The 19,694-nt window shown below is 56.7% G+C and overlaps 10 protein-coding genes across 10 annotated transcripts; 6 read left to right on the top strand and 4 right to left on the bottom strand.

Moving 5' to 3' along the window:
- Positions 1 to 141: 141 nt before the first annotated feature.
- WHR41_06823 (uncharacterized protein) lies at positions 142 to 1,525 on the top strand. The gene is made up of 2 exons (XM_069375428.1): positions 142 to 288; positions 349 to 1,525. Exons 1-2 carry the CDS (start codon positions 252 to 254, stop codon positions 1,353 to 1,355), a joined length of 1,044 nt encoding a protein of 347 aa, XP_069227404.1. The 5' UTR covers positions 142 to 251; the 3' UTR covers positions 1,356 to 1,525.
- Positions 1,526 to 1,803: 278 nt separating this feature from the next.
- WHR41_06822 (uncharacterized protein) lies at positions 1,804 to 2,406 on the bottom strand (the record flags this gene model as incomplete). Its single annotated transcript, XM_069375427.1, has 1 exon — positions 1,804 to 2,406. One exon carries the CDS (start codon positions 2,404 to 2,406, stop codon positions 1,804 to 1,806), a length of 603 nt encoding a protein of 200 aa, XP_069227403.1.
- Positions 2,407 to 3,186: 780 nt separating this feature from the next.
- WHR41_06821 (uncharacterized protein) lies at positions 3,187 to 4,441 on the bottom strand (the record flags this gene model as incomplete). Its single annotated transcript, XM_069375426.1, has 3 exons — positions 3,187 to 3,285; positions 3,343 to 3,996; positions 4,061 to 4,441. 3 exons carry the CDS (start codon positions 4,439 to 4,441, stop codon positions 3,187 to 3,189), a joined length of 1,134 nt encoding a protein of 377 aa, XP_069227384.1.
- A 631-nt stretch (positions 4,442 to 5,072) lies between these two features.
- On the top strand, positions 5,073 to 7,266 carry WHR41_06820 (uncharacterized protein). The gene is made up of 3 exons (XM_069375425.1): positions 5,073 to 5,251; positions 5,314 to 6,493; positions 6,542 to 7,266. The coding sequence occupies exons 1-3, from the start codon at positions 5,238 to 5,240 to the stop codon at positions 6,971 to 6,973; spliced, it is 1,626 nt and encodes a 541-aa protein (XP_069227383.1). The 5' UTR covers positions 5,073 to 5,237; the 3' UTR covers positions 6,974 to 7,266.
- Positions 7,267 to 7,511: 245 nt separating this feature from the next.
- WHR41_06819 (uncharacterized protein) lies at positions 7,512 to 8,612 on the top strand (the record flags this gene model as incomplete). Its single annotated transcript, XM_069375424.1, has 2 exons — positions 7,512 to 8,015; positions 8,067 to 8,612. 2 exons carry the CDS (start codon positions 7,512 to 7,514, stop codon positions 8,610 to 8,612), a joined length of 1,050 nt encoding a protein of 349 aa, XP_069227385.1.
- Positions 8,613 to 9,177: 565 nt separating this feature from the next.
- WHR41_06818 (uncharacterized protein) lies at positions 9,178 to 10,285 on the top strand. Its single transcript, XM_069375423.1, has 3 exons — positions 9,178 to 9,429; positions 9,484 to 10,035; positions 10,104 to 10,285. Exons 1-3 carry the CDS (start codon positions 9,251 to 9,253, stop codon positions 10,171 to 10,173), a joined length of 801 nt encoding a protein of 266 aa, XP_069227386.1. The 5' UTR covers positions 9,178 to 9,250; the 3' UTR covers positions 10,174 to 10,285.
- Positions 10,286 to 11,144: 859 nt separating this feature from the next.
- Positions 11,145 to 13,814, top strand: WHR41_06817 (uncharacterized protein). Its single transcript, XM_069375422.1, has 3 exons — positions 11,145 to 11,969; positions 12,025 to 13,222; positions 13,277 to 13,814. The coding sequence occupies exons 1-3, from the start codon at positions 11,794 to 11,796 to the stop codon at positions 13,583 to 13,585; spliced, it is 1,683 nt and encodes a 560-aa protein (XP_069227367.1). The 5' UTR covers positions 11,145 to 11,793; the 3' UTR covers positions 13,586 to 13,814.
- Positions 13,815 to 14,091: 277 nt separating this feature from the next.
- WHR41_06816 (uncharacterized protein) lies at positions 14,092 to 15,460 on the bottom strand. The gene is made up of 2 exons (XM_069375421.1): positions 14,576 to 15,460; positions 14,092 to 14,483 (listed from the first exon to the last, which is right to left on the bottom strand). The coding sequence occupies exons 1-2, from the start codon at positions 15,134 to 15,136 to the stop codon at positions 14,400 to 14,402; spliced, it is 645 nt and encodes a 214-aa protein (XP_069227368.1). The 5' UTR covers positions 15,137 to 15,460; the 3' UTR covers positions 14,092 to 14,399.
- WHR41_06815 (uncharacterized protein) lies at positions 15,314 to 17,544 on the top strand. Its single transcript, XM_069375420.1, has 4 exons — positions 15,314 to 15,673; positions 15,734 to 15,934; positions 15,999 to 17,048; positions 17,113 to 17,544. Exons 1-4 carry the CDS (start codon positions 15,596 to 15,598, stop codon positions 17,419 to 17,421), a joined length of 1,638 nt encoding a protein of 545 aa, XP_069227369.1. The 5' UTR covers positions 15,314 to 15,595; the 3' UTR covers positions 17,422 to 17,544.
- Positions 17,443 to 18,341, bottom strand: WHR41_06814 (uncharacterized protein; the record flags this gene model as incomplete). The annotated part of the gene is made up of 2 exons (XM_069375419.1): positions 17,443 to 17,747; positions 17,853 to 18,341. The coding sequence occupies 2 exons, from the start codon at positions 18,339 to 18,341 to the stop codon at positions 17,697 to 17,699; spliced, it is 540 nt and encodes a 179-aa protein (XP_069227370.1). The 3' UTR covers positions 17,443 to 17,696.
- Positions 18,342 to 19,694: the final 1,353 nt, after the last annotated feature.

The following is a 19,694-nucleotide window of genomic DNA, read 5'->3' as shown; positions in this document are numbered from 1 at the left end:
TTGTCAAGATGACTCCGCGGTGAAGGACAATGAGTTTGGGGGCTGTGTCTGATTCAATCTCTTCAAGGTGGACGTAGACTTTTAGACGTAAACAGAGTGTTGCCCTTTAGGTGCTTAGCGCCGGGCGGAATAAAGTTCATCATCATCATCAACATCTGGCAAGGATAGGTGCACACTTTTCAGAGTATTTGTTGCGAATCAATAGACTCGCAAGCTCAGTCCTGTCAATACACCAACAGCCTGCAGTAAAGATGGCTGAGAAAATTGGAGTCGCCATCATTGGCAGCGGTACGCCACAGAATCATCTATGCACAAGATGATATCCTGTCTCTCTAACACATTCTGCAGGAATATTCGTGAAAGAACAGCACCTCCCAGCCGTCCAAGCCAGTTCCGACCTCGAGCTCAGAGCAATCTACTCGCGCTCCCTCCAATCCGCCCAAAACGTCGCCTCCACCCTCTCCCACGTCGACCTCTACTCCGACGACAGCAAACCCCTCTCCGAACTCCTCTCTCGCCCTGACATCCGCGCCGTTATCATCGCGCTCCCTATCCCCGTCCAGCCAACCTACATCAAGCAAGCCCTCAGCGCCGGCAAGCACGTCCTGGCCGAAAAGCCCATCGCCAAAGACGTCGTAACCGCCCGCGAGCTCATCCAATGGTACACCAGCAACGCCTCCACCCACAACGCCACCCTCGCCATCGCCGAGCAGTTCCGCTACTTCAACGCCTTCATCATCGGCGCCCAGCGCGCCCGCGAGCTCGGCCCCGTCCTCAACTTCCGCGTGCGCATGCAGACCTGCATCCAGCCGGGGACGAAGTACATCTCGACCGCGTGGCGCGCGGCGCCCGAGTACCAGGGCGGGTTCCTGCTCGACGGCGGCGTGCACAGCATCGCGGGCATGCGGTGCCTGCTGGGCAGCGAGGCGGCGGCGGCGAGCCTGAGCGCCTTCACGGCGCAGCACCAGAAATATCTGCCTCCTGTCGATACGGCGGATGCGACAGTGAGGTTGCGGAATGGGGGCCTGGGGACGCTTTCAATCAGTTTTGGGACGACGGCGACGGGGAACGAGTGGGTTGTTGCGTGTGAGGGGGGAGAGGTGGTTGTGAGGCCATTTGAGGGGTTGGTTACTGTTAAGAAGAGGGGGGAGGCGGAGGGGACGACGGAGGAGGCGAAGGATGCGTTTGGGGGTGTCAAGCAGGAGGTTTTTGCATGGGCGAAGAGTATTAAGGAGGGCAAGCCGGATCCGCAGCAGAGCCCGCAGGAGGCGCTGGGGGATCTTGAGATTTTGGAGGCGTTGGTTAAGAGTGGGCAGAGGGATGGCATTCCTGTCAACCTTTACCACCAGACGTGATCTGGTGGCGTGTACTTGATTGCGGACTATGGATGGCGTTGTATATAACTCTATAGCCAGAATGCTGTGTCATCATAGTGATAGGACCTTGGCGTCGGCGCATTCACAGTTGTCTTGATGAGTCTCTTGAATCACAGAGTGGGCTTTCTCTGTTGTGAGCGCCAGTACTCCTATCAGAATGATTGCTTTCCATGGAGGACTTGGTCCGAGGCTCTGATAGTTTTTGTGACCGATTTTCGTCACGTACCTAAGCGCGACGGGTCGGTAGTGGAGTCGCTCGCAGTGAGACAATCGGTTCTCCAAGTATGACGTCCAACTCCTCCAGAGCGAGGTTGTCACTTGTGCCTGTCTAGCAAGCACACTCGGTCATAGCCATTCTTTCCGATGCGCGAGTTGCGCGAACCGTCATGATATGTTGCGAGAATCTTATCGGCAGATCTTGAATCGTTCAGCCAACCTCCTCAATCGCTCCCGCCGCATTATTCCTCCCACCCATCAGCTTGCCCATAACATCCTTCTCTTTTCCCCGACCCTCAGGCGCCTCCCCACCCTCCTCTCCACCTTCATCCTCATCCTCCGACGAATCCTCCCCCTCCTTCCCCTTCGTCTCCTCCAACACCCCAAGCCCCAAACTCATCTCAATATGCGGCTCATCGTCCCCCACATCCTCCATACTGTACTTATTCGCGCCCTCTTTCCCAAGCGCGCTGTTCGCCTCCGCCAGCTGCGGTAGGAAAGCCTTCAGCCTGTCTTCCAGCGACGGCGCGCCAGAAGCGACGCGCGCTGAAGAGAAATCGGGTTTCTTGCCCGTGGTGACTGTCGCGACGTCGTCGCTGGCGTTGTCGTCGGAGGACGAGGAGTCGTCCTCGCTCATGCTCGAGTCGCTGTCCTCGGATGCGGATTCCTGCTGGGACTCGGCGTCCGCTGAGCTTTTGCTGCTGGCGCGGTTCTGGGCGGCTTCGTTGGAGTTACTGCGGAGGGCGAGGTCAACGGGTGCGCCGCCGTTCGAGGGCGCGCCAGCGGTTGCTTGCTGCTCGTTTGCGCGCGCCATTGTATGGGTGCTCCGATGCTTCCCGGGCAGAAGCTTTGTGAGATATCAGGGCAAAACGGAGCAGCGGGGTCACGGCCGGAGTTGTAGATCTAGAAAAAGTATGGAAACGAGGCGCTTTGGCACCAGGGTTTAGAATTTAGGGTCCGGCGCGAACCCACTTTTGCAGACCGTGGAAATCAATCATCACTTTCTGACCGGCGATAGCTCCGTTTGTCGTATTGAGATCGATCGCTTTATTCGAATTAGAGTTGCAATGGTACCCATTGATATAGATCTGCCAGTCTTTCTGTCGCATGCCAAAGTCACGCGAGCGTTTTTCTTGCGCACACAGCAAGGCCTTGGTTATGGCAGAAGTGTTGCGAAGTATAGCAGGATCCGAACTGAGACGGCACTGTTTGAAAAGGCTCCTTCGATGCAATACTTATACACAAAAGGCTCCCCCGAAGCGATAAACGAACAGGGCAGACCGGCCGCACCCGAAACCCCACGATGCGCTATGCCATGCTCCCGAAAAGAAAAGCGCGTGCACGATCCCATAAAAGACACACACGCACACACGCCTGCTGTCCTCGGTATGCGGCCGACTTGGTTTCCGCCTCTTGTTCACTACCTGATCGTTCGTATCTCTCTCCTCTATCCCTACATGCGAAAGTGGTATCATTCCAATCCACGTCTCCGCTTTCCGCGTAAATCGACCTGCGTCCCCCGAATGTGTGCTAGTGTACAGAGTGAAGATTAGTGTTCTTCATGCTCGCTTTGTAGTATTGTTGAGCGAGTTGTTTAGAAGGGCGGGGTCGGAGGGAGGACCTTGTCCTGCTGCTCCATGAGCTCCTCGCCGGATGCTTCGATGGAGACTGCGAGACCGAGCTTGGCGGCGTTCTGTGTTCAATGTTAGCGGGCTGTAACGAGAAATTGATGCTGGATTTCAGGGCCTACCTTGGCGTGGTCCATCTCACCAGCGAAGGTCATGCGGACGGGAGGTGCGACGACCTTCTCGAGAAGGCAGCCAATCTTGCCCTGCGAGTCGACCTGAGCGCGGAAGATGGATCGCGAGAACTCGTACTTGGCACCGAGAGTGGCAACACCCTCCCTCTTGGGGCCACCCATCATGGGGTTGCCGCCGGCAAACTGCAGGTTGACATCGACACCAGTCTCCACCTTGTCCGTCAGACGCCTCCAGTAGCTGCCCTGAAGACCGCCCTGGGTCAGGAGCTGCAGGCTGGCGATCCAGTCGTCACCCTTGTACTTTCCAGCGTAGCTCAGAGCAGCCTCGGGACCCATGCCACCGCCAGGCTTCTGCAGAACACCCTCGAGACCAAGCGCGAGACGGGGAGTGACGGCTTGCAAGTATGAACCAATGAACATGCCGGTGAGGCCGCCCTCAAGAATGCTCGGGTTGATGCTCTTGATGCTGGCGCTGAAGTCGGCGCCGGTGTAGTCCTGCTCAAGCGAGACCTGGGCGGCACCGGGGCCGGCCATGGAAGAAGGCTGGATCTGGATCTGGGACTTGAAGCTCAGACGGTCGGTGATGCGCTGGTTGAAGCGGCCGGAGAGGGAGAGGTCGGAGTCAAGCTGCGCTTGGCAAAGAGTCTGTAGGAGTTAGTGCGAGTGTTCAGATGAGAAATGCGCATGGCGCTTGACGGTTGCGACTTACGTTGTTCGTGCCGTAGAGACCAAGGAAGGTGTACGGGGAGAGCATCTGAGAGCCAGCGGAGAAGGCATGGCTGATCTGGAAAAGAGGCGCAATTGAGAAGCTCTTGTTCAACTCTGCGCGCAGGCCGGAGAAGGTCTGGTTGGTGAGGAAGACATTCCTCTGGACCTCAGCGGCGATGTTGTCGACGGTGCCGGGGTTGCTCAGGCCGAGGGCTGCTCTTCGGTCCTGGAAAGACCTGTATGTGTCCAGAACGGAGTCGAAGATGCCGCCGGTGCGCGGCGTAGGCTGTGAGATGGAACCGGGCTTAGTGACATCGATGGGAGGAAGGGCGCCGGCGGGCACGACGGGCACCGGCTGTTCTAAAGGAGTTGCAGCAGCCATGGCGAGAGATGTGAGGGCGGGCGGCGCGGGCGAGAAGCGTCCAGGTCAGCGAATCTGACAGGCGTTGGCGACGTCGGAGGTGATGGAGATGGGGTGGGAAGGGAGTCGGTGATGCGTTTCGCTCGCCGTCTCCTGTGATGGGCGTAACGGGCTGCTGAGCTGTCGTGCAAAAAGTCCAGTCCGGAGGTCGCGATGATGTCGGCGGCTCGGGCCTTTGCCGTAGCGACCCGAGGCCTCTCTTCCGAGGCCATCACCTCATGTCTGCGCCCGCCTGCACGTGCGGCACAGCTCGCCGCGATAAGGTGAACCTGCTGGTGGGCTGACATACTCGTCATGTTCAAGTACGCGTATTCGATACATCCAATTTTCGCTGGTGCCCAGCTGTTGTCACAACAATCCATCTGACTCACGTGACGGACGACAAGCCGGCTAGCCAACGCGACCAGCGCCCGCGAAGGTTGCGATAGCCCGCTTCTGATAGAGCTCGAGGCCGAGATACTGCCATCCCACGTTAGAGCACCCCCCTCCTCTCGTCCCCGGTAGCCCGCCTTATTCGGAAGCGTCACGGCAATATATCTAGCGTTCTTCGAGCGGAAGTCCTCCACTGGCGTCTGCATCTCGGTTTATCCGCTGAGACTGCTTTTTTTGTCAACGTTCCACGAGTGGCCATCGGGCCCCCTCGGAGCCTCAACCAAGTGCCTTGACGTACGTCCTGCAGCTTCACTTACCACACAGCTGGAAGAGACCAACAGGCTGCTTTCCGGCACAGCGGTCAACGAAGTGATCAATCTTCGCCATGGACACTCTACTGTATGTCTTCCTTTCGTGCCTGCGTTCTGTCAGAGCAAGAGCTCCGAGCTAATATGTGACAGCACCGCCGACCTGGCAGCAAGGTCTGCCAACTTCCGCCGCCGCTCTAGCACAAATGTGGACGCCATTCACGACTTGCCGGAGAAGGCCTCCATGGCTCCTGCACAGCTCTACTCGACAGAGTCAGGTCGCCTATTCCATTCTGGAAGAATCGTCATAGCTACCGTAGGCCTGCCCGCTCGAGGCAAGACCCACGTCAGTGTTGCCCTTGCACGTTACCTCCGCTGGCTTGGAGTCAAGACCCACATCTTCCATCTTGGTGACTACCGCCGGGCACACCTAGGGCCTAAAGGCGAGATCCCGGATGACTACTTTTTTGTAAACGCAAGCACCTCGTCAGTACTCCTGAGGAACAAGATCTTGAAGAAGTGCCGCGAAGACATTCTTCACTTCCTCAACCATGAGAAAGGCCAGATTGCGATCTTCGACGCCGTCAACCCCTTGGCCACAGGACGTCATGCTCTGGCTAAGGAATTCGAGAAGCAAAACATCCAGACTCTGTTCATAGAGAGCACTTGTACCGACGAGAGAATCATCGAGGAGAACGTTCGATCGGTCAAAATCTCATCTCCGGACTACATCGGCTGGTCACCTGAAGATGCGGTGAAAGACTATCTCCACCGCATCAACTCGCGCATTCCTCACTACGAGACAATCGAGGAGAAAGATCTTCACTACGTCAAAATGATCAACGCTGGAGAGCGTATGATTGTCAACAACGCTGCCTTTGGGTACTTATCTCAGCGTATCGTCTTCTACCTGCTCAATTTGCACATCAAAAGCCGGCAGACGTACTTCTGTCGTGCCGGTACTACTAGCGAAGAGGACAGCTACAAGGCTGACGCCAGTCTAAGCGAGGAGGGCAAAGACTACGCAAAGAAGATGACTGCGACACTGATTGCTCACCGCGAGTCGGAGCGTCAGAACCTCGTCAAGGCTGGCGCTCCGGAGTCGACCGCTTCCAAGCCATTGACAGTCTGGACCAGCACACGCAGGCGCACGATAGAAACGTCGCAGTTCCTAGAGGAGCAAGGTTACCGTGTCAGACAGCGCAGTCAGATGAGCCAGCTGAACCCTGGAGTCTGCGAGAAAATGAGTGAGCGCCGGATCAGAGAGCAGTACCCTGACGAGGTCGGCAAGCACGAACAGGACCCTTACCACCACAGATACCCGCGTGCTGAGGTAAGCACAACATTTCCATACCTTTTGACTCCACGCTAACATCACCAGTCCTACCACGACCTCGCCGTCCGCCTCGAACCCATCATTCTCGAACTCGAGCGCGAGCAAAACGACCTCCTCATCATCGCGCACGAGTCCGTCCTCCGCGTCCTGTACGGCTACCTCATGGCCTGCTCCGCGACGGACATCCCAAGCCTGCAATTCCCGCGCGACGAGATCATCGAGATCATCCCGGCCTCGTACAACAACTCCGCGAAGCGCATCCACATCGACGGGCTTCCGTCGCCGATGGTCCCGGCCAGCCCGGAGGATATCAAGATCCCGGTGCCGCCGAGTGGCGCGGTGAGCCCGTTCAGTGGTATCGGCACTCCGAACATTACGGCTAGCCCTGTTGCGGGAAGTGGGACGCAGACACCTATCAGCTCGCTCGATGGGGGTGTGTTGGAGGTGGTCAAGGGCAATGTCGATCCCAAGGCTTAGAGCAGGGACCTGGATAAATGAGGGAACAACCATGAACGATGGAGGAAGAGCACCTGCTGGAGGAGGCATGATGATGACGATCACGACGGTTGTGTCTTTTGCGATAGACAGCGATGAGCGGTAAGAATTGGATTATGGATTTTGATGATTTCTTTTGTGTCGAGAAGCGAGAGCGGTCGTTTGCTGAGCGCTTTAGACGTAGATGACGAGTACTCGTAAATGAAAGACCGCCCAGCTTCCATTGGCCTCGAGTACATCGATTGCTCTCGAATGGATCAAATTTCCATGTGCTCCACTTTGAGGCTTGCAGCGTCTGGCCTATCCGTGCTGTTTGTAGAAGCGCAATGTTGGAGCTAGGAAGTATTCACACAGAATCAGAATCAGCGAGATACTATGCGCGAAAGTCAGAGCGCTTCAGCCCAAGACTCGGAGCACAAAGCACTCTCAATCTTTGCTCACAATTCACTGTACGCCATCGGCTCCTTTCTCGGTGCCGCGCCGTACGACATCACACCGCAAAACCCAGCCACAAGCTGTAATGCGTCGATGGTACTTAGGCGCTCTCTGCGCGGCGCTAATGGTCTTCTGCGCTTGCGGATCGCTGTTCGAACAATTCGCGAGCGATTCCGAGGACGTCAACGAGGTTTCTCATGTGACACCAGGGCTTCCCACTGCCCTCGATGCGACGAGCGAAGACCACACCGGCCACGATGACGCCTTGAGCAGCGTCTCCGACCTCACTTCAACGACCACACAACGCAAGCGCGGACTCAGGTCCTCGCCAGACTTCAAGCAGGCGCGCGCACGCGGCCGGAAGATTCTCGAGGCTTTCGACGACGGCGACTCGCCGTTTCAGAGAGTATCCGACTTGCGAGATTGGGGCTGGAGTCCGACCGATCTGAGCCAGGAGGTTGTCAGAGACACACTGGGGCAGTATGTCGGTGTCTTGAAAGCGAAGGGGATCTCGGTCGAATCGCCGACTTTGCACGGTGTGCAGTGGACTCACGACCGGGAGACGGTGCACGATGGCGTGAAACACCCGGTATGGTGCAGAGAAAGGTCGCGGGCGTATAATGGAAACTAATCATGACAGGCAACCGGCGGCACCTACGCCCTGGTCCTCGATCCTCAGCAAGGTCTGCTCATTCCGTCCAAATCCTACGGTCCAGCGTGGTACGTCGAGAACAAGAAAGGGCCCGCAGAGCACTGGCCTGCAGCAGCGCCGCTGCCAAAGCTCCGCAACTGGGCGGACGTCGCTTTCCTGACCTGGCTTCAGGCGACGATGTACGAGCACCGGGACGCTTTGCACTATGTGCTAAATATCAACGCGATCAACCAAGCGACCGTCGACGTCGTCAGCGAGGCTCTGAGGAAGGACGGCGTGCGGTCGAGCGTGCCGCCGAATTGGCCGGGGCATGTTTTCACACGGGTAAGGCCGGGTCCGTTCACTGCTAACGATGCCTATGTTGCTGTTCTTGGGACGCCAAATGTGCTTGGGAGTGGGTGGCTTGTGGCGCTGCATCGGGAGCAGCTGGGTGATAAGCGGCTGGGTGGCATCACTGTGTTCGACTCGAGTGCATTGGAGAGTAAGGATGGGAGGTTTCAGTTAAGCGTGTTGGTGGAGGTGACGAGTCGGTGAAGCTTGGGTTGGGATTTTTTGTAGTGATGATGGGTCTGATGTTGACGACCTGCGTGTCGAGAATTTTGTAAGCAGAGCAATAACTTGGAGTTGGATCGAGAGATATTCCTATTAGACCATAAAAAAAATCTGAATATTCAAGGAGACATAATTGCATGCCATAATGCCTGAAATATCAGACAGTGGAAGCACTCGAGGTTCCAAAGGTGAAGGCTTACCCCAACCCTAACCCTATGTACCCTTATTTCGGATTGGCGGACTCTGGCCGACATCGATATCATCGGAAACACTGGCACTTTTGGAGCATTGTTGCATGCACGGGGATAGCAACAAAATCGCAATATAAGGCTCGCCGATGTTGTTCTTTCGTCCCGATTGACCATCGTCACGCCAGTGTCATCGGGTCGCCCTCCGTTTGCGAGAGCGAGAGCTCCCCCAGATTCGGGCTGCGGCAAGCCGCCCGCAGCGGTTTCTGACATCACGACTCCGGATCCTTACGTTCAGACTGGTAAACATAATAAGACGGCACAGGCACATGCTCAAAAGGTAGGTCCTTTTCTTTTCCAGTATCGTAACTTCTTACCTACCGGCAAATCCGACAAAAGAACCTTTCACAGCATCACACTACCGCCTTCAACATGGGTGTCTCTCTCAGCACTGCGCGCTACCTTGCGCCTTTGTCGTTCATTTACGACTTCGCCGCCCAGCAATATGGCCTCAACTCTTCGCCCAACATGTTAGATATTCACAACCGTAATATCTCGTTCTGGTCGCCCCAGCCATACTTCATTGGTGCATTCTTCTTCCCGCAGCAGATGTAAGCATATTCCAAAAGGTCACCCATTGGTTCCCACGCTAATACCTTCTCAAGGTTCCAGCTAGCGTGGATGTACAAGCTGTGGAAGAACAACCCTTCCAACCCGGCGCAGAAGAAAGAGCTTGACGAGATGGTCAAGTTCGTGCCGTACTACGCCATCGGCAACATCTGCATCGGCACATGGATGTTCTTCTGGAACAGCGAGAACCTCAAGACGTCGAACATCTTCGTCTGGATAAACAGCTTGATGCAGATGTGGTACATCTCCACACAGCTCGAGCCAATGAACACGAAGAGCTGGGGCAGCATCCTTACGCACGTTGTTTCAAAGACATTTGCGGGGATTGGCATCCTGGACTTCCTCCACAACAACGGTGTTGCATACTTTGTCGACGTGCCTACCCCGATGTGGGCCAAGGTGCTTACTGGTCTGGGCTTTGCAGGCCTCAGTGCCTCCAGCGATTGGATTTTCGGAGGCTGCATGGTTTACGATCTGGTGGCGCTGTGCGTTGGTCAGAGGCAATACGGGGACGTCGCTTGGAGCAACCTTCTGGGTGCATACGCGGTCGGCGCCGCAGGCCTCGTTGGTGTCAGGAACTACTTGAAGTAGGTAAGCCGCGGAAGCGAAAACACAACGGCCGGAGCCTTCAGGGCTGACTGTGAGTTCGTTTTAGACCGCCGTACGTCAGCGGCAAGGGCCAGTACGCCCAGGCGGCCCAAGATGAGATTGATGACACGGTATAGAGGCCGTCGAGACCGCGGAAGGTTGGCCAGTGGCAAGTTCGGTGGAGGTTGCCGGATCTGTCGAATGTATTTTAATGATAGTCACATGTAATGGCAACATCTGGTTCATGAACTCCGCGGCTCGCCTTTTCTTCTCGAACGTATCGTCGGAATTAGAGGCAAGCGACCGCTAGCTTAATGGACCATGTGATGCCGTTAACCGGGCGCTTAGCACGGCTGCTGGAGGAGGCAGACGCAAGAAGATAGGGCTCCCGAACCAGCAGTGTGCAGAGCGGACTCGTCCGACACGTGGTGTCTGGCCATGGTGGGACGATGACGACGTTGCGCCATTTCTACAACCCGGACACACATGCTAATCGCCGGCAAGCGGAATCATCGTAACGAATTTCTTGCACCGCTTCATGCAGAGAGGCAGAAGAGAGCCGTGCGCCGACGCACTAGTCAGGAACAAATTCTACGATGATTCTACGCGTGTTCCTCTAGTCTTCTAGGCATGGCGCTAGGGTTAGATCGCAGCGTTCAAACTCCCAGCTCCGAAAGGTAAATGTTCGGTACGCTCGGATCAGCAGCTTCTGGCTGTTGAAAAAGGACCGCGATACGCCCGCCAAGTCTCGGTGCTTCAACGGAGTGTTGAGAAATTGCCTGCCGTTAGGACTCCAGCTTGTTTGAGAATCGGGAAAATCGTAAATGCAAATTCAGAAAATCGGACTAAGCGTGTGTGCGTTGCAATATGGCATGACCGCTGGCTCTGCGAATTGACTGGGAGGTCCTGCGATGACCAGACGTCGAAGTATGATTTTGCGCCACTTCCTTAGTCGCGATGAAAAAAGGCTTGGGAGGCGCGGGACGGAGCGGGAGTGGATCCCGACGCTTCCCGACGCCACTAGCTCAGCTCTAACTTCTGGCTCACCTCAACCACGCACGTCACGTCCGGCAGTAAAGGCTTTGCAAGCTTTGCTTGAAACGCTCGCTGACAAACGAATATGGGCCAAGCCGGTATGTTCTTTCTGGTAGTCGCCGCCCACGCAAGCCAAGGCTAGCTACCGCTGACGGGCGAGTTGATGGCCGGGACGGTATGCGGCACTGTGCAGTGCGTAGTCGGGGCAAGTCAAACGGCGACAGCTCTATTAGGACCCGGATCGGCACAGGAACACGGCAGCAGTTCTTGCGGTAATTCCGTTGACGCCTCCACCGTTATAGCACGCCCTGCGCAGACCCACTTAACGTGAGACCCAGTCTTCAGCTTTGGAAATGGTATAGCTCGATATGGCATCGGGTCGACCAGGCACTCGACCACGCACCACGCCCGCAAAGCCCGTGCCAGATGGCACGCGATCATGGCAAGCGCGTTTCCTGACAACACCGGGGTCTGGGCGCTCCGGCATCCGCTTTTCGTATCCTCCACTCTGCATCTGAGGGAGCCCCGTTGCAGGGCCCCGGACCCCGAGTGTCGTCCAGCAGTCTTCTGAAAGCTCTGACCTTCTTTACTTAAAAACCGCCAATCTCCCTCTGCCTCCAACCTTACTCCCCTCACCTCTCCTCCTTCTACGCCAGGACACCCCCCTTTCGTTTTATGTCCTCTCTCTAGATACCCCACCCCGACCTTCCTCTTTTCACAACATGCCGTTCCTGAAGCGTACGGAGCGGGAGGCCAACCAGGCTGCCCAGCTCGAGAAGACCTCTTCTCCGATTGCCAACGGTGCTCATGCCGGCAACAATGAGCTCTCTGCCTCTGACCAGAAGGTCACCTTCATGGCCGTCTTCCTGGGCTGTGTTGCCAGTATCGGTGGTTTCATGTAAGTTCCAATTGCACAATCGAAACGACCAGGGCTCTCGCTGACACCAAGAAAGGTTTGGTTACACTTCCGGTCAGATTTCCGGTTACTTCAACATGGACGACTACGCGCGTCGCTTTGGCGAGTACCAGCCCTCTGTCGACCCCAGCGCCCCTCTTCACGAGCAATACACTTTCAACGCTGTCCGTCAGGGCACCATCGTCTCTCTGCTCTGCGCTGGCTCTTTGATCGGCTCTCTCATCGTTGGAAAGCTCGCGGACACCCTTGGTCGCAAGATGGCCGTCTCTGCCTCTGCATTCTGGTGCATGGTCGGCATGATCATCGAGATCTCTTCCATGACCTCCTGGGCTCAATTCGCTGTCGGTCGTCTCGTCACCGGCATGGGTGTTGGTGCCCTCAGTGTCACCGTCCCCATGTACCAGTCTGAGAGCACTCCCGCGGTCATTCGTGGTGTGGTCGTCGCCTGCTACCAGCTTTTCGTCACCCTCGGTATCTGGACCGCCTACATGGTCAACTACGGCACTCACGACATGTCTGGCAGCGCTTCGTGGCGCATCACTGTCGGCCTCGGTTTCCTTTGGGCCCTGATCCTCGGTGGTGGTATGCTCGTCCTTCCGGAGTCTCCCCGTTTCGCTTTCCGTCAGGGTCGCGAGGAGGAGGCTCGTGCGACCATTGCCAGGCTCGGTGGTGTTGACATCAACCACAAGTCCGTCAACGACCAGATTGCTGAGATCCGCTTCAAGCTTGATGAGGAGAGGGCTGGAAAGGACACCAAGTGGTGGGAGATGTTCACTGCCCCGACCATGCTTCGTCGTGTCATGATCGGTGTCGTTCTCCAGGCTGGCCAGCAGCTCACCGGTGCCAACTTCTTCTTCTACTACGGCACGACTGTCTTCCAGGGTGTCGGTCTCTCTGACTCCTACGTCACCCAGATCATCCTCGGCTCCGTCAACGTCTTCTGCACTTTCGGTGGTCTCTACGTTGTCCAGAAGTCCTCTCGTCGCATGGCGCTCATCGTTGGTGCTCTTTGGGCTGTGATCTGCTTCTTGATCTACGCGACCGTCGGTGAGCTCGTTCTCGAGAAGACTGGCAGCAGCGCCGCGGGTAACGTCCTGATCGTCTTCACCTGCCTGTTCATCGTCTCCTTCGCCACCACCTGGGGTCCCCTCGTCTGGGCTGTCGTTGCTGAGCTCTACCCTGCTCGCTACCGTGCCCCCTGCATGGCCCTTGCCACTGCCTCCAACTGGCTCTGGGTAAGCAAATCTCACAACCTCAATTATGCGATCTTTCACTAACATAAGATGCAGAACTTCCTCATCTCTTTCTTCACCACCTTCATCACCAACGACATTGGCTACTGGTACGGTCTCGTCTTCGGCGGCTCCTGCCTGTTCCTCGCCTTCTTCGTCTTCTTCTTCGTCATTGAGTCCAAGGACCGCTCTCTCGAGGAGATTGACACCATGTACATCCTCGGCGTCAACCCCATCACCAGCGCCAAGTGGGGCGGCAGCAAGACCCCCGCCGACGAGGAGAGCAGCCGCGAGAACTCTGACGCCCACGCCAACAAGGAGGGCGCTGCTATGGAGCGCACTCCCACCACCACCATTGGCGAGTAAGCGGAAAAGTTCATTGATTTTAGCATTGCCACGGTGTACATGTTTTGAATGGGATGGGATGAATGGATTATGGGAAGGCCTTTATTGAGTTGAATGGCCAAAAACAAAAGAACCACTTCTGTGAGGGGTTTATGGCGTCTCGCGTTTTGGAGCTCTTGCATTCTTGAGAAGGGTTTCATGCGTGTGAGAACAGATGTAAAAACCGTTTTAATGAAGATTTCTAACTTCACTCTTTTGCTCCGAGGTACCTTGTCCTCACTGTCACTTCAAACGTTACTCTTCGCTGCCGTCGTTGCAAATAACCACCAACATCATGATTGACACATCCAATTCAACATCAAGAGCCCTTCAACGAGCATTCGCTAAAACGCTACAGAGAGAAATCACTCAAAACCGCCATCCCATCCAACTCTCCGCCCTCCCACCACACGTCACACGCCAACCCCACCCCGACCGGCGATCACCGCACCCCTCAACGCCACCGAGGGGAAAGAGCCCACCGCCCTCCTGCACTCCCCGCCGTCTCACCGGCGGAGGACACCGGGGCAGCGAGAAACCGCCGCCGCCCGCGGGGTCGCGCACGCGACGTCGGACCGACTCTGCAAGCGAGGAGAGGAGGGGGGCGGAGAGAGCGGGCGGCGGAGAACCTCGTCAACGCACCCCCTCATGGGGATGGAGGCATGTCGGCGGTATTTCAGCGCGGGCAGTTGTGCCCCGTGGAGTGCTCGTTTCCCAACGAAAGGCGCGATCTCGGCCGTATTGTGGCGAGGAAGTGATCCATGCGCTGGAGCCTCGCGGGCTTTTTATGGATGTGCTACTCGAAGTCGCTGCGTGGGTTCGGTGCCGTGTAGCCGTGGGCGAAGAGGTAGGTGCTGAGGTGTTTCTCGAAGCGGGCGAGCTGGGGGTCGGGGTGCGTTAGTTTGGTGCTGTGAGGAGGGGGAGGTGGTTGTTTTGAGAGGGTTTGGATGTTTGGTGGGCTTCACTACTTACGATGTTGCGGTCTTCGACGACTCCGTCGCGGACCCAGACGCTGTGGGCGCCCATCATATTTGCCATCAGCATGTCGGTGAAGAGGCGGTCGCCGACGATGGCCACTTGGTCTGGCCTCGTGACTTGGGAGTCTGGCTTGCTGCGGAAGTAGTCCATGATTTCGCCATGACAGCCTGGCTTCTTCGTGGCGTGACGTAGGACGGTGACTCCTGTGTTGCTTTCCAGAAGCTCGGCGTCTTTGTATCCGGGATCTGCGCCAGTGCCAGAGGAGTTTGAGACGATCAGAAGTTTTGATCCTGGGTACGCTTTCCGGAGTTCATCGAATTTAGTTTTGTAGGAGGGAAAGATCTCGTTTTGGTGCGGGACCGCGAAGCAATTGTCTTTGTCCAGGACTACAGCGCGAATGTCGGGTTTCTTCTCGCCTTTGCCCGTCTGAAATGCTTCATTCAGCGGGACGGGAATTTTGTCGAAGGACGAGACGGTATGATGCGGCAGGCAGAGAGCCGGATTCGCGAACAGCCTCAATACATTGAGGCTGCCGGACAGATTGAGGTTTGGCATCTCGGTGCCCGCTATGCGAATCGACCAATCTTTTGCGATCGTTGTGTGCTTCCGTTCATAGGGCTCCTTACAGGGGGTAAAAGTCGTCGTTAGACATGCGTGGCGGACGCGACGCAGCGGGAGCTTGAAGCCGGGGAGGCGCGCGCTCACATGTCAACGTCGGCCTGCGACCTGCGAGAAGAGCCTCGCGCCATCACGACACATTCACGCTCTGCTTAGAGATTGATACCTACATTACAATTCACGAGGCTGCATTACCCCGAACGATTCAGCGATTATAACCGACCGACCTCTTGTCCTACAACCGGAGCTCTGCGGCACTCCCGGAAGCTGGTCCATTGCTTGCGACATCCGGCAAGGCTGCATACTGCCCGAGCCTAGAAGAGACCACCATCTGTAGAAGTCGAGCGCAAGATCAGAAGAATATTAGACGTTGGATAAGAGGGAGACACAACCACAATGGGGAGATGGCGGAGCGCAGCATGTCTGCTTGGGTTACAGCTTCTAGCTGGAGTTCAGGCAGCAGAAGAGACTGTGGTAGGTCTCGCCAGATCGACAACACATGCTCCACACAGCCACTGAACAGATTTATTGCAGAACCAGAAGGACAGCAAACGCCAAGTATGCTCCGGCATGTACTCGAGAAAAGGATGGGGCGGAAACGTGGATCCCTTCATCCTGACCAAATTCATGAAACCTGAAAACATCCCCGAGGGCGAAGATCCCATAGTAAGCTTGGTGGTGTTCGAGTGGCAGGATAAACATCTGATAGGGAAACCTGTGGATCCCCCAGACGACGTGAGTACAGTATTGCTGGAGGGATAGGAGCAGCTGAGCATTGTGCTGACGAAGCCGGGGACAGCATGTATACATTTGCGATCAAGGAAATGTGGACTCTGGATATTGCAAGCAAGAAGACATAGGAGCATTCATCACGGCAGACAACGCGACAGAAGCCTCCCGATCACAGGTCATTTCAATGGCGGTACACCTCAAGGACCCGCCTGCGATCAACTACCCAATCAAGCGGACGGGTTATTATTGTGTCGGTACGTTTGGCTTCGGTGTTGAGGAATATGATGCGGTCGTGGAATTCCGCAATTCCTTTGGCGAACTGCCTGCTGCACAGATCGTCAAGCTGCCGTTTTACGCCGCTTTCACTTTGGTGTACGCTCTGCTCGGCATCGGTTGGGGGATTCTGTATTACCTCAATCGCCACGACATCCTGCCAGTGCAGAACTACATCACTGCAATTCTGGCATTCCTCGTACTGGAGATGTTCATGACCTGGCTATTCTATGATTACCAAAACCGTCATGGCCTCAACACGGGAGCTAAGGTGTTGCTTGTAGTGGTGTCGATCCTGTCGGCCTTCCGCAACAGCTTCTCCTTCTTCCTCTTGCTAATTGTCTGCATGGGGTATGGTGTTGTCAAACTCTCACTGGGCAAGACCATGATATACGTCCGCTGGCTCGCAATCACGCACTTCGTCTTCGGCATGATCTACGCGATCGCATCCCTCTCCGTGACACCCGAAAACGCCGGTCCCTTGGTCCTGCTAGTCGTCCTTCCGCTCGCAGCAACGCTCACCGCCTTCTACGTCTGGACCCTAAACAGCCTGAACTACACGCTCAAGGACCTTACTCAGCGCAAGCAGACGGTCAAGGCCGCGATGTACAAGAAGCTGTGGTGGTGCATCCTGATCTCCATCGTCGTCATCTTCGCCTTCTTCTTCGTCAACAGCTGGACTTTCGCGGGCCAGAGCGACGAGGACTTCGTGCCCAACCACTGGTCCACGCGCTGGTTCATCCTCGACGGCTGGCTCAACCTGATCTACTTCGCCGACGTGGCTTTCGTCGCGTACATCTGGCGGCCCACGGCTAACAACCGCCGTTTCGCCATGAGCGATGAGGTAAGCTGCACATCACACATCTATCTACGCTGCAAGCGACTCCGCACTAACACTCCCCTCACAGATCGCCCAAGACGACGACGGCTTCGACCTCGCGTCGCGCGACTCGCTCGACCTCGAAGACCTCGAGGCCGGCGACGGCGACGGCAGCAGCAACCCCAAACCACCCGCGTACGACTCGCTCCAGAACTCCTCGCGCAGCCAGCGCGACGCCTCGCCTCTCCCCGCGCCCATTCCCAAGAAGCCTTCCAGCCTGCCTAGGGAGAGCCTGGACGGCGAGACGATGTTTGCGCTCGAGGACGAGAGGTTCAGCGACGACGAGGAGAGCGAGAGTGAGGGCGAGAGCGGGAGGTTGACGAAGGGTGGGAAGTGAGGGGGATTGTGAAGCTGAGGGTTTTCACGGTCACGTTTTTGCATACGCGTGTGGTGTAAACGGATTTGGAGTTTTGATCGGCAGGCCGTAAACATTTGTATCTACCTACAGCGTTCCTGTTCATGCTCATCGTGGGTCTGTTGGTGACGTCCTAGGTAGCGCCAAGCTTGGAAGTGGAATCAGCGGCGTCAATCATTTTGCGACCATGGCGCCATCCTTGCCCACCGGAAGGAGCTCGTCCCGGATCCTCCATCGTCTCGTTGTTCAATGATCCCTCAGACACCACCCAGCTTCGCCGCCCTGTCAGCCGCGATCTCGCACATCGCCTAGGTAGCAACACATCAGCATAAGATCCGCAACAATCTCAAACACCAACAAACAGCACAATCCAAACCTAACGAATAACAAGAAAAAAAAAAAAAAAATCTCACCTCAACACCCCCCACCCTCTCCGCCTCCCAATCCCCGCGCTCAATCCTCCCCCTCAGCACCTCCACAATCTCCCCCCGCCCCCGTCCATTCACAAAAACCACAAACCGCAAGCCAGGGAACCTCGCCTCGTACTCCTCGTTCAGCGCCGCCAGCTCCTCCCCCCTCCCCTCGTTGCCATCATCCTCTGCTTGGAGATTCGCCTGCTCCGCCCGGCTCTGCGCGCTCTCGACTTTTTTCGCGCCGAGGCGCGGGTGCGAGGCGAGGATCGCGAGGAGGGTTTCTGGGGCGGTAGAGCGGAGGGAGAGGAGGTGGGTGCGGATGGAGGAGAGGAGGGAGGCGTAGGTTTGGTGCGGGGTTTGGAGGAGGGGGAGGAGGGTGGCGTGCAGGGGTGGGGAGGGTTCGAAGAGGGTTGTTAGGAGGGTTGTTTGGGTGGATTGAGGGAGGGTGGGGAGGGTTGGGGCTGGGGGGAGGGGGGTGGGGAGGGACATTGGTTTTTTTTTCCTTTGGTTTGTTTTGGGTTGGGGTTGGTTGGTTGGTGGGATTGGAAGGTGGATGAGGGGTTGTCGGTTGGAGTGGTGGTTCGGTTGGAGTCTGGATTGGAAGGCGTGGTGGAGGCGAGTCTGGTCTGGTCTAGATGAGTTGGCTGAGAGCTCGGCGGTGGTGGGAGGAGGTCGCTGGAGTATGGTCGTGCAACGGGGGAACTTTTTGTGGGATTGGGATAATGCAACACTTGATATTTGTATGAATTCTTTTGCGTGCGATCGATACAGTCACAATACAATTGTTTGTCTTGCAGTGGTGAAGTGGTAGATAGCGGCGTGAATCCATCGGCAGGCTCCGATGGGCTTTCCTGCAGCTGAACCTAAGGCAGAGCTGCGTGGTTGCCCTATCTGGCCAAGCGGCTCTGGAAGCCTCGTCGAAGGAGACTTCGGAGCCTAAGGCCACCTGGATCCTAGATTTTAGATCCACAAGGCAGTTGCCCAGCTCTGCGGAGAGTCGTCCCCTTCTCGAAGGATTGCAATCGTCGCCCGGTGCATACCATTTCGGAGAAAGACCGACGAACCGGAGCTCAGAGCCGTCGACATGCACGCACTTCCGACTCCGAGACAGATCGGACTGCGCGGGTGATTGCCGGCCGGCATAGGATGCATGCGGGTCAGCCGTCATACATGTAAGTGACCTCCGGGGGGTACATCCCGCGTCCGCGGTCAAGGTGCAGGCTCATGCATGCGAAAAGGGGAAGCGCTCGAGGATACGAGCAAACGGCTTCTGCTACGGGTATACGACGGTGACGACGCACCCTCCGCAGCGTCGTTCTACCCTTCTACGCCGTTCTTCACGCGTTGCGTAGCGGCGGGGCTTGCTTCCTCTTGTAGTCGAGAAGTGAAGATCAGTGGGGGAGCAGGGAGATGACGAGCATGACTCGGCAATAGCGGCGGCGTGCTATAGGGCCCGCGTGAAGACGAGTGAAGAGAGGCGGAGCGGCGTGCGGCGGGACAGGGGCGTAGGATTCGAGATCTGGCAGCGCTGCCGAAATTGGCGGGCGGAGGCAGCGCGAACACGCTCTTCAGCCTCATCGACCGGGATGTGTGGGCGGACTGGGCAGCTAAGGACGGGGGCGCGCGGCCAGACGCATGGCCGGCCTCGTGCGAAGAGGCACGCCGAGTTCGTGATTCGCCGTGCTTGTCCCTCTCTACCGGGCGTGGGAGAGGAGCCGTTCTGGCTGCTGTGGGCGGCGCTGTATGGCTGGCGGGACACGACCAGTAGAAAGCATGCTCACACAACCAGTAGAAAGCAGGCTCACACAACCAGTAGAAGCCATGCTCACAACCAGTAGAAGC

Source organism: Cladosporium halotolerans (assembly GCF_011745625.1).
Source record: "Cladosporium halotolerans strain TM138-S3 chromosome Unknown Sca27, whole genome shotgun sequence".
Lineage (NCBI taxonomy): Eukaryota > Fungi > Ascomycota > Dothideomycetes > Cladosporiales > Cladosporiaceae > Cladosporium > Cladosporium halotolerans.
This window is presented reverse-complemented; position numbering and strand designations above follow the sequence as displayed.